Source organism: Glandiceps talaboti, chromosome 11, assembly GCF_964340395.1.
Source record: "Glandiceps talaboti chromosome 11, keGlaTala1.1, whole genome shotgun sequence".
Classification (NCBI taxonomy): Eukaryota; Metazoa; Hemichordata; class Enteropneusta; family Spengelidae; genus Glandiceps; species Glandiceps talaboti.
Window position 1 is genome coordinate 24,355,352 of NC_135559.1, and position 13,651 is coordinate 24,369,002.

General features: G+C 38.3%; 1 protein-coding gene across 1 annotated transcript in view; it reads left to right on the forward strand.

Annotated features, from left to right (window-relative positions):
- LOC144442171 (von Willebrand factor A domain-containing protein 8-like) overlaps window positions 1–13,651 on the forward strand; it is a 234,867-nt gene that overhangs the window by 203,097 nt on the left and 18,119 nt on the right. Inside the window, exon 41 of the mRNA XM_078131440.1 lies at window positions 270–374. Coding sequence (XP_077987566.1) covers window positions 270–374 — 105 coding nt within the window. The remainder of the gene's footprint in view (window positions 1–269; window positions 375–13,651) is intronic.

A 13,651-nucleotide genomic window follows, 5' to 3' on the forward strand; every position in this document is an offset into this window, starting at 1 on the left:
GCCCCTTACCATGGCAGTGCCTCATACCATGGCAGTGCCCCATACCATGGCAGTACCCCTTACCATGGTAGTACCCCTTACCATGGTAGTACCCTTACCATGGTAGTACCCCTTACCATGGCAGTGCCCCATACCATAGTAGTACCCCTTACCATGGTAGTACCCCTTACCATGGTAGTACCCCTTACCATGGTAGTACCCCTTACCATGGTAGTACCCCTTACCATGTTAAACCAAACACTTAACCTGTGATTGTCTATTTCTTGAAATTTCAGTATGAAATTGTTGGACATTCAGGAGAGTCATATCACATTGGTCTCATCACTGGTGAGAAAGTACCCAAGAATAACAAGGAAAGACTAGATGTTATCAAGGTAAGACACATATATCTGTTAAAAGAAGTCCACCATGGAGACCTTCATACAACAAGTTTATAACTGAGAATGAGTGTTTATGGACTTTGGGTTTATAGCTGAGAATGAATGTTTAGGGTCCGTGTCATTTTAAAACTGACGCACGACAATCGTAATTCCTTCGGTTTTTTTTGGTTTTTTTTTTTTTTTTTTGGGGGGGGGGTTTGGGTTGGGGGGGGGGGGGGGGGTAAGAGTTCATTTCGCTTTGCGTGCGTCAAAATTGCAATAAGGATTTTTCATTCTTACTAAAAATGGAATCAAACGAGGCAATGCTATTTTTCTTGAAAAATGATAGTCAGAAACTTTGCCGACATACACAAAGAGAGATGCATGTTGTTCTTTTTTTTTTTTAATTTTTTTTTTAAATTTTTGTGCTAGGAATTCCTCCCAGCGATTTTCTGTCATGCAGACAAATACACACAAACAAACACAAATGCTACAGAGATCCATTCGGGTTTGGGACTACGTGACAGGGCTATGTAGAACACTCTATATCACGTTGCTGTGGAACTGTCAAGGCTTTCCCAGTCAGTTGGTTGTATTAGAGTTGGTTGTATTAGGGTTGATTAGAGTTGGTTGTATTAGAGTTGGTTGTATTAGAGTTGGTTGTATTAGAGTTGGTTGTATTAGAGTTGGTTGTATTAGAGTTGGTTGTACTGCAGTTGGTTGTATTAGAGTTGGTTATATTAGAGTTGGTTATATTAGAGTTGGTTATATTAGAGTTGGTTGTACTGCAGTTGGTTGTATTAGAGTTGGTTATATTAGAGTTGGTTATATTAGAGTTGGTTATATTAGAGTTGGTTGTATTAGGGTTGATTGTATTAGAGTTGGTTGTATTAGAGTTGATTGTATTAGAGTTGGTTGTATTAGAGTTGATTGTATTAGAGTTGGTTATATTAGAGTTGATTGTATTAGAGTTGGTTGTATTAGAGTTGGTTATATTAGGGTTGGTTGTATTAGGGTTGGTTATATTAGAGTTGGTTGTATTAGAGTTGGTTATATTAGAGTTGATTGTATTAGAGTTGGTTGTATTAGAGTTGGTTGTATTAGAGTTGGTTGTATTAGAGTTGGTTGTATTAGAGTTGGTTGTATTAGAGTTGATTGTATTAGAGTTGGTTGTATTAGAGTTGATTGTATTAGAGTTGGTTATATTAGAGTTGATTGTATTAGAGTTGGTTGTATTAGAGTTGGTTATATTAGGGTTGGTTGTATTAGGGTTGGTTATATTAGAGTTGGTTGTATTAGAGTTGGTTGTATTAGAGTTGATTGTATTAGAGTTGGTTGTATTAGAGTTGGTTGTATTAGAGTTGGTTGTATTAGAGTTGGTTGTATTAGAGTTGGTTATATTAGAGTTGGTTGTATTAGAGTTGGTTGTATTAGAGTTGGTTGTATTAGAGTTGGTTGTATTAGAGTTGGTTATATTAGAGTTGGTTATATTAGAGTTGGTTATATTAGAGTTGGTTGTATTAGAGTTAGTTATATTAGAGTTGGTTGTATTAGAGTTAGTTATATTAGAGTTGGTTGTATTAGGGTTGGTTGTATTAGAGTTGGTTATATTAGAGTTGGTTATATTAGAGTTGGTTGTATTAGAGTTGGTTATATTAGAGTTAGTTATATTAGAGTTGGTTATATTAGAGTTGGTTATATTAGAGTTGGTTATATTAGAGTTGGTTGTATTAGAGTTAGTTATATTAGAGTTGGTTATATTAGAGTTGGTTGTATTAGAGTTGGTTGTATTAGGGTTGGTTATATTAGAGTTGGTTATATTAGAGTTGGTTGTATTAGAGTTAGTTATATTAGAGTTGGTTATATTAGAGTTGGTTATATTAGAGTTGGTTATATTAGAGTTGGTTGTATTAGAGTTGGTTGTATTAGAGTTGGTTATATTAGAGTTGGTTATATTAGAGTTGATTGTATTAGAGTTGGTTGTATTAGAGTTGGTTGTATTAGAGTTGGTTATATTAGAGTTGGTTGTATTAGAGTTAGTTGTATTAGAGTTGGTTGTATTAGAGTTGGTTGTATTAGAGTTGGTTGTATTGCAGTTGGTTGTATTAGAGTTGGTTGTATTAGAGTTGGTTGTATTAGAGTTGGTTATATTAGAGTTGGTTGTATTAGAGTTGGTTATTTTAGAGTTGGTTGTATTAGAGTTGGTTATATTAGAGTTGGTTATATTAGAGTTGATTGTATTAGAGTTGGTTGTATTAGAGTTGGTTATATTAGAGTTGGTTATATTAGAGTTGGTTGTATTAGAGTTGGTTATATTAGAGTTGGTTGTATTACAGTTGGTTGTATTACAGTTGGTTGTATTACAGTTGATTGTATTAGAGTTGGTTATATTAGAGTTGATTGTATTAGAGTTGGTTATATTAGAGTTGATTGTATTAGAGTTGGTTGTATTAGAGTTGGTTATATTAGAGTTGGTTATATTAGAGTTGGTTATATTAGAGTTGATTGTATTAGAGTTGGTTGTATTAGAGTTGGTTATATTAGAGTTGGTTATATTAGAGTTGGTTGTATTAGAGTTGGTTGTATTAGGGTTGGTTATATTAGAGTTGGTTGTATTAGAGTTGGTTGTATTAGAGTTGGTTATATTAGAGTTGGTTATATTAGAGTTGATTGTATTAGAGTTGGTTGTATTAGAGTTGGTTGTATTAGAGTTGGTTGTATTAGAGTTGGTTATATTAGGGTTGGTTATATTAGAGTTGGTTGTATTAGAGTTGGTTGTATTAGGGTTGGTTATATTAGAGTTGGTTATATTAGAGTTGGTTATATTAGAGTTGGTTATATTAGAGTTGATTGTATTAGAGTTGGTTATATTAGAGTTGATTGTATTAGAGTTGGTTGTATTAGAGTTGGTTATATTAGAGTTGGTTGTATTAGAGTTGGTTGTATTGCAGTTGGTTATATTAGAGTTGGTTGTATTAGAGTTGGTTGTATTAGAGTTGGTTGTATTAGGGTTGGTTATATTAGAGTTGGTTGTATTAGAGTTGGTTGTATTAGAGTTGGTTGTATTAGGGTTGGTTATATTAGAGTTGGTTGTATTAGAGTTGGTTGTATTAGAGTTGGTTATATTAGAGTTGGTTATATTAGAGTTGATTGTATTAGAGTTGGTTGTATTAGAGTTGGTTGTATTAGAGTTGGTTGTATTAGAGTTGGTTATATTAGGGTTGGTTATATTAGAGTTGGTTGTATTAGAGTTGGTTGTATTAGGGTTGGTTATATTAGAGTTGGTTATATTAGAGTTGATTGTATTAGAGTTGGTTGTATTAGAGTTGGTTGTATTAGAGTTGGTTGTATTAGAGTTGGTTGTATTAGGGTTGGTTGTATTAGAGTTGGTTGTATTAGGGTTGGTTATATTAGAGTTGGTTGTATTAGAGTTGGTTGTATTAGAGTTGGTTATATTAGAGTTGGTTGTATTAGAGTTGGTTATATTAGAGTTGGTTGTATTAGGGTTGGTTATATTAGAGTTGGTTATATTAGAGTTGGTTATATTAGGGTTGGTTGTATTAGGGTTGGTTGTATTAGAGTTGGTTATATTAGAGTTGGTTATATTAGGGTTGGTTATATTAGAGTTGGTTGTATTAGAGTTGGTTATATTAGGGTTGGTTGTATTAGGGTTGGTTATATTAGAGTTGGTTGTATTAGAGTTGGTTATATTAGGGTTGGTTGTATTAGAGTTGGTTGTATTAGAGTTGGTTATATTAGAGTTGGTTGTATTAGAGTTGGTTGTATTGCAGTTGGTTATATTAGAGTTGGTTGTATTAGAGTTGGTTGTATTAGAGTTGGTTGTATTATAGTTGGTTGTATTAGGGTTGGTTGTATTAGAGTTGGTTGTATTAGGGTTGGTTGTATTAGAGTTGGTTGTATTAGAGTTGGTTGTATTGCAGTTGGTTATATTAGAGTTGGTTGTATTATAGTTGGTTGTATTAGGGTTGGTTGTATTAGAGTTGGTTGTATTAGAGTTGGTTGTATTAGAGTTGAATATAAACAACACTGCATGCCACTACGTAGGTAACGCCATGTGATCTTGTCAACGAAAGTTAACGAAGTGGGTGCGTGATAAGAGCCGATCGTTCAATTGTAGTGGCACGTTAATTGATTTCAATACACTATGAGGAGAGGACATTGCCAAAATCCACCTGCGCAAAGGTTCTAAGTTAGGCCATGTTGGGGTATAACGTGAAACTAATACGAATGTAAATCCGGAAATTACCGATGAAATGTCACATGTTTGTCGTGACCTCTAAACTTGGACTAAATTATCGTAGATAGCGTGGTATTGTGAACGTTTATTTCGGCACTAGTAAGATGTTGATCGTTCGACTGATGTTGATTCAATCCTTCTATTAATGTGAAAATGAAAAGTTCGGTCGCCTGAAATAATTATTCAGTAATAGTTTAGTGATTCCAAACAGATTTGTAGATGTTTTCACGTGATGGTTGAAACATGCACGTGAAAGCCGCCGCTGCATCAACGTGTTCATCCCTATCGTGGTGCGATGTCACAGTCAAAATCAACTTGTATAAATTACGAAACGTGCGAATATAAACGACTCGACAGAAACAACTTAAAGGCTTAAAAGCATGAGAACTGGTAAATACAATTTCCAGTTGAAACTGTGTTTTGCAGAGACAGCAAAATGTTTTACAAGTTGAATTGGTACCCCAACAGAGGTGTTGTGGCAGCACTCTTCACAGGTACCCTAACAAAGGTGATATGGCAGCACTCTTCACAGGTACCTTAACAAAGGTGATGTGGCAGCACTCTTCACAGGTACCCTAACAAAGGTGATGTGGCAGCACTCTTCACAGGTACCCTAACAAAGGTGATGTGGCAGCACTCTTCACAGGTACCCTAACAAAGGTGATGTGGCAGCACTCTTCACAGGTACTCTAACAAAGGTGATGTGGCAGCACTCTTCACAGGTACCTTAACAAAGGTGATGTGGCAGCACTCTTCACAGGTACCCTAACAAAGGTGATGTGGCAGCACTCTTCACAGGTACCCTAACAAAGGTGATGTGGCAGCACTCTTCACAGGTACCCTAACAAAGGTGATGTGGCAGCACTCTTCACAGGTACCCTAACAAAGTTGATGTGGCAGCACAATTCACAGGTACCCTAACAAAGGTGATGTGGCAGCACTCTTCACAGGTACCCTAACAAAGGTGATGTGGCAGCACTCTTCACAGGTACCCTAACAAAGATGATGTGGCAGCACAATTCACAGGTACCCTAACAAAGGTGATGTGGCAGCACAATTCACAGGTACCCTAACAAAGGTGATGTGGCAGCACTCTTCACAGGTACCCTAACAAAGGTGATGTGGCAGCACTCTTCACAGGTACCCCAACAGAGGTGTTGTGGGAGCACTCTTCACAGATACCCTAACAAAGGTGATGTGGCAGCACTCTTCACAGGTACCTTAACAAAGGTGATGTGGCAGCACTCATCACAGGTACCCTAACAAAGATGATGTGGCAGCACTCTTCACAAGTATACCCCAACAAAGGTGTTGGAGATCATCAAGCAATATTTGGAAATTGATTTCCAACAACTGATTTGAGCATCTGTCGCAGCATTACCTACTTTATATTTAATGGCAAATTTTACCTAAAAACAGGGATTAGCCATGGAAGACTTTGAAGGCAAGGTGATAAGATCAGCCTTCAAACCTCCAGATCTGTGGATACACAATGTTGATGACACATTCACAAAGTCACATGAATACAACGTGGATGAACTTTCACAGAAAATCTAAACAATATAGACACACACATCAAATATACAGTAAGAGAAGTGCAGAACAACACATTGGCTTTCCTGGACACTAAAATCATAATCAAAGAGGATGGCTCTACCAAAGTTGAAGTTTACAGAAAACTTACACACACTGCCCAGTACTTAAATTGCCATGGGAGTCCAACCACCCATTACAATATAAACAATCAGTGATTAGGACACTAATGCGAACTTAAAGCAGAGACACTAGTCATGGGAAGAAGATGAAATGGAGGAAATTGGACACATCAAGAGAGTGGTGAGTACCAGTAGCTATAAACCTTGGTCCTTCAGGATACCCAATAAGAAGGACAAATACAAAGACACCCAGGACAACAAGAAATTTCCCCAATGGTACACAATACATTTAATAGCGGCCTGCTAGGAGAATTGTTAAGTGTACATGGGGACTGTAACTGTGACTATTATTGGTGGGACTGCCAAACCACTGGGTATGCCATTCAATAAACATATTAGTTGGCCATCAACCATTGGACACATGGTGGGACTGCCAAACCACTGGGTATGCCATTCAATAAACATATTATATATATTAGTTGGCCATCAACCATTGGACACATCAAGAGAGTGCCAAACCACTGGGTATGCCATTCAATAAACATATTAGTTGGCCATCAACCATTGGACACATCAAGAGAGTGCCAAACCACTGGGTATGCCATTCAATAAACATATTAGTTGGCCATCAACCATTGGACACATCAAGAGAGTGCCAAACCACTGGGTATGCCATTCAATAAACATATTAGTTGGCCATCAACCATTGGACACATCAAGAGAGTGCCAAACCACTGGGTATGCCATTCAATAAACATATTAGTTGGCCATCAACCATTGGACACATCAAGAGAGTGCCAAACCACTGGGTATGCCATTCAATAAACATATTAGTTGGCCATCAACCATTATCAGCAATATGTGAACACCTGAAAAAGTCACAACACAAGTGTGATACAAAGAATATCAAAATCTTGGATAAAGAAGAACAACTTCATAGATGTAGGTTGAAGGAAGGCATATGTATTCACACAAAGAAGCCCTCTTTAAACCGGGATGCAGGCATGGAGTTCCCAGCTGTTTTCTTAAGCTCATTTCACGTATCTTGAAAAGACATGACTTTGTGATATTAGCCCATTGTACTGGAATTTTCTGAAAACTAGCCCTGGGCCACTTTTCGGAAAATCGGCAAATTCGGAACCACAACAGAGGAACTAAATAGAAGCTCAGGGCGATTATTTGGCAGTCAACACTCAACAGCCATGTGGACATACCGGTTTAGGGACACAACAATTAGGAAGACAAGAATAATAATTTCATTTTATAATAAGTCAAATACAAAATGTATATCAAATGAAACATTTTATTTGCTATCAGTCTATCAGCATTGATTGTATTATTGCTTTTATTCATTATTAAGGAGCTTCAAATGATTTATAGTAGAACCCCTTTCATGAAATGAAGTCTCCCATCCAATGCATGTGTGTAGTGGCTCGTAGTTGCTCATTCCATTTCGGGTGTGTGGATTGCTTGTTAGACACATAACACAAATGCATTCCAAATCTGAGCATTTATGCTGCTTATTATCATTTACTTTGTAATATATAAAACATTACACGATCAAAATATACACCACCTGTTTCATTTTCTCCTTACATGCAATTAAGGTGTAACTAATATTAATGTGATAAGACCAACCCTAGAGAGAAATGGTATGCGCCAAGGCATTTCCCACCATATCTTATCTGTTACTATCTGTAAAACATAGGACGTCCACACTACCTCTCAAATAAGCTACCATTTCTCAAGTACATTTGCGGTGTGGCTACCCATCTCGTAAATAATTTAGACCCGATCTGAAATGCGAACGGCTGTAAACTTTTAAATGGACAACACGGAAAATGGTCAATCGTTTGAGCTATGGATTTATAGGAAAACAACTGACCAGCATGACACAAAATAAACAGTCTGATTCTGTGGTTTCAGATAGTCAACGAAGTATCTTTTTTAGCACTGTAATGTGATATTTGCCAAAGCCTCAAGGACTGGCGAATTTGAATTTATCTCGATACCGTCACATGGACTCCCTCTAGTCAGGCAATGTATGTGTTCCGATTTTTTTTTCGTGAGATTTTATAGGATCAACTTTGAAGGGGTCAGTTTCTTTGTACAGTTATGATGGTTTGTTTGCAAATGTCTGGGTTTTCCCAGCAAGTTTGACAAAACGTAGTACAACTTTTGTCGTCATACTGCACTGTTGAACCATGATTAACACTTTTGCAATGTTCTTGTCGCATATTTCTGTCAAATTCCTGATCCTTCGTGAGATCCAAGTGAAGTCGTCATTCAAGGTTTTTCGTGTCGTCAATGCCTCAAAAATAACCATTACAAATAGAATAGAATTGTCAATTGACTGAAACCAAGCATGTCAACTTTATATTTATTATTATAAATTTGATATTGTTCAGCTAAAAGTGGTGTACGTCTGAATATACAGATTCATAGGCAAGATTCAATATTTCACATTAGCGGGACTTGGGACCACTAATTTTTTTAGCAGGACCACAGGATTTTTTAAGCACTGGTCCGGGGACCACCAGTTCACAAAATGATTTGTTCACCCCTGGATAAACTTGACATTAGTCTTGTACCGTTTGTTAAATCTCCATGACCTCATTTATACATGACATTACACATTACTTCAACTCTCACTCGATGTAATTCACTTTGTGTGTGCACTTATAACATAACATGCAAATTACCCTGACCTATTTTTAGACGCAGTTTTTTGCATTGACAATGACGTCTGCGGATCTCCATGAGTCATCTGCCGGCTTATTGATCGATCTTAGCACAAAGGTGTCTGTACCTACCTTCACGATCACATTCTTCTCGTGGAAAAAACGTCCATTTGTTATTGGCACTCTAAGTTTATGGGTTTTTTAACAGAACATTCGAACTAAATAAAAACTAACGTTACCAATATAACAAGGCAAAATTCTTGCCGTAGTGAATCTAAAAAAAACATTAGATGCCTAACCGCCAAATGATTGCCCATGGGCTTGTTATTGGAAAACTCTGGTAGTGCACCCCCATCCAAGATAACAACAGCCCATTGGAGTACCACACCCCACCCCAGATAATAATAGCCTATTGTAGTACATCCCCACCCCAGATAATAACAGCCCATTGGAGTACCACACCCCACCCCAGATAATAATAGCCTATTGAAGTACACCCCACCCCAGATAATAACAGCCTATTGTAGTATACCCCCACCCCAGATAATAATAGACTATTGAAGTACACCCCCACCCCAGATAATAATAGCCTATTGTAGTACACCCCACCCCAGATAATAACAGCCTATTGAAGTACACCCCCACCCCAGATAATAATAGACTATTGAAGTACACCCCCACCCCAGATAATAACAGCCTATTGTAGTACACCCCACCCCAGATAATAACAGCCTATTGAAGTACACCCCCACCCCAGATAATAATAGACTATTGTAGTATACCCCCACCCCAGATAATAATAGACTATTGTAGTACACCCCACCCCAGATAATAACAGCCTATTGTAGTATACCCCACCCCAGATAATAACAGCCTATTGTAGTACATCCCCACCCCAGATAATAATAGACTATTGAAGTACACCCCACCCCAGATAATAATAGACTATTGTAGTACACCCCACCCCAGATAATAACAGCCTATTGAAGTACACCCCCACCCCAGATAATAATAGACTATTGTAGTATACCCCCACCCCAGATAATAATAGACTATTGTAGTACACCCCACCCCAGATAATAACAGCCTATTGTAGTATACCCCACCCCAGATAATAATAGCCTATTGAAGTACATCCCCACCCCAGATAATAATAGACTATTGAAGTACACCCCACCCCAGATAATAATAGACTATTGTAGTACACCCCACCCCAGATAATAACAGCCTATTGAAGTACACCCCCACCCCAGATAATAATAGACTATTGTAGTATACCCCCACCCCAGATAATAATAGACTATTGTAGTATACCCCCACCCCAGATAATAACAGCCTATTGAAGTACACCCCCACCCCAGATAATAATAGCCTATTGTAGTACATCCCCACCCCAGATAATAATAGCCTATTGTAGTATACCCCCACCCCAGATAATAACAGACTATTGTAGTATACCCCCACCCCAGATAATAATAGCCTATTGTAGTACATCCCCACCCCAGATAATAATAGACTATTGTAGTATACCCCCACCCCAGATAATAACAGCCTATTGAAGTACACCCCCACCCCAGATAATAATAGCCTATTGTAGTACATCCCCACCCCAGATAATAATAGCCTATTGTAGTATACCCCCACCCCAGATAATAACAGACTATTGTAGTATACCCCCACCCCAGATAATAATAGCCTATTGTAGTACATCCCCACCCCAGATAATAATAGCCTATTGTAGTACATCCCCACCCCAGATAATAATAGCCTATTGAAGTACACCCCCACCCCAGATAATAATAGCCTATTGAAGTACATCCCCACCCCAGATAATAATAGCCTATTGAAGTACACCCCACCCCAGATAATAATAGACTATTGAAGTACATCCCCACCCCAGATAATAATAGCCTATTGGAGTACACCCCCACCCCAGATAATAATAGCCTATTGAAGTATACCCCCACCCCAGATAATAATAGCCTATTGAAGTACATCCCCACCCCAGATAATAATAGCCTATTGAAGTACATCCCCACCCCAGATAATAATAGCCTATTGTAGTACATCCCCACCCCAGATAATAATAGCCTATTGAAGTACATCCCCACCCCAGATAATAATAGCCTATTGTAGTATATCCCCACCCCAGATAATAATAGCCTATTGAAGTACATCCCCACCCCAGATAATAATAGCCTATTGTAGTATATCCCCACCCCAGATAATAATAGCCTATTGAAGTACATCCCCACCCCAGATAATAATAGCCTATTGAAGTACATCCCCACCCCAGATAATAACAGCCTATTGTAGTACACCCCACCCCAGATAATAATAGCCTATTGTAGTATATCCCCACCCCAGATAATAACAGCCTATTGAAGTACACCCCCACCCCAGATAATAATAGCCTATTGTAGTACACCCCACCCCAGATAATAATAGCCTATTGTAGTACATCCCCACCCCAGATAATAACAGCCTATTGAAGTACACCCCCACCCCAGATAATAATAGCCTATTGTAGTACACCCCACCCCAGATAATAATAGCCTATTGTAGTATATCCCCACCCCAGATAATAACAGCCTATTGAAGTACACCCCCACCCCAGATAATAATAGCCTATTGTAGTACACCCCACCCCAGATAATAATAGCCTATTGTAGTACATCCCCACCCCAGATAATAATAGCCTATTGTAGTACACCCCACCCCAGATAATAATAGCCTATTGTAGTACATCCCCACCCCAGATAATAACAGCCTATTGAAGTACACCCCCACCCCAGATAATAATAGCCTATTGTAGTATATCCCCACCCCAGATAATAATAGCCTATTGAAGTACACCCCCACCCCAGATAATAATAGCCTATTGTAGTACATCCCCACCCCAGATAATAATAGCCTATTGAAGTACATCCCCACCCCAGATAATAACAGCCTATTGTAGTACACCCCCACCCCAGATAATAATAGCCAATTGTAGTACACCCCACCCCAGATAATAATAGCCTATTGTAGTACACCCCACCCCAGATAATAACAGCCTATTGTAGTACACCCCACCCCAGATAATAATAGACTATTGTAGTATACCCCCACCCCAGATAATAATAGCCTATTGAAGTACACCCCCACCCCAGATAATAATAGCCTATTGAAGTACACCCCCACCCCAGATAATAATAGCCTATTGAAGTACACCCCCACCCCAGATAATAATAGCCTATTGAAGTACATCCCCACCCCAGATAATAATAGCCTATTGTAGTACACCCCCACCCCAGATAATCATAGCCTATTGTAGTACACCCCACCCCAGATAATAATAGCCTATTGTAGTACACCCCACCCCAGATAATAACAGCCTATTGAAGTACACCCCCACCCCAGATAATAACAGCCTATTCAGTGTTCTGCCGAGGCCGCGGCCTTGCGACATTGGCCCCCTAAAATTACAAATGGCGCAATAATTTTCCCACCTTGCGTCAATTTGGCGCATTCATTTTACGGCAGACACCTATCGGTATATAAGTCCAGGGCAAGCCCCTGCCCTGGCCGGCGTCAATCCCACAAAAAGTATACTGACTCCGTAAGCGACAGTTTTGTTGACATCATATAAGATGCACTGACAACGCGCAGTTCTATTGTTAACATGCAAACAAATGGATTAATATGCAACAAAAAGATACAACTTTGATAAAACATAATCTTCAATTGAAACATTAGAGGGAGTAGATGAGACGCCGAAATGGACGTCTCTCTTCACATGTTTTGTCTACCGACGCATCGTCTCGACCTCTGACCTACTCACTGACGTGTGTGAAACACTGAACTTGCTACGGGAAAACGGAGCATCTCTCTGCCACATAAGCCTTAGGAAACCAAATTTTATGGGACAGGTTGTGATTTTCATTTGTTGATGGGTTAAATTAATGGAAACAAAAATGAGTACATGTGTATTTTGATCTCGACAAAGCTGTGTTAGGGGATCGTGTTGCATGATGTTGACAGTGACACATGTGAATGTTGGGCACTGAATCAATGAGTGATCACTGGCATAACCACTCGAGACGGCCGATGCATGTGCGCCCGGTCAGACATGAAGAATGAACTCAGAGATGAAATCAGAAAATAATTACAGTTGTATTTACAAAGCATCCTAACTTTGACGTTGTTGATAGTTTTAGTTCAAGATCTCTGAGTTTCAAGGACACCTAATGTCAGCTTTCCGTATCAAGTTTACAAATGCTAATGCTGTCATTTGATATAGGAGGACCAAATCATGTTACACAGCCAGTGATGGTAATTGATAAAAATAAATTATTTGAAAGTTTGTTTGACTGTATTATTTGTAAGTTTTTCGTTCACATTTGGTACTTTTTAAAGTCAGGGAGTTTATTTTCTTCAAAATGTTTTATTTTTAAACTCTTGTCATGAATTTGAAGAGGGAATGATAAACACAGCAGTGTAACAGTTGTTAAAATGAAACAAGTGGTTACAAGATTAGGATTTCTCAAATTTTTTATTCAATCATATGTTCACTAATTTTGAAGTTGTTCTTTGTCCTTGTCTGAGAAAAGGAATCATAAATTTGAGCATTGCTATTCATTGATAGTCAGATTAAAAATTGTGACTACCTGGCTGTCCAATCTTTCTAAACAATATATAATATACTCTGTTGAAATG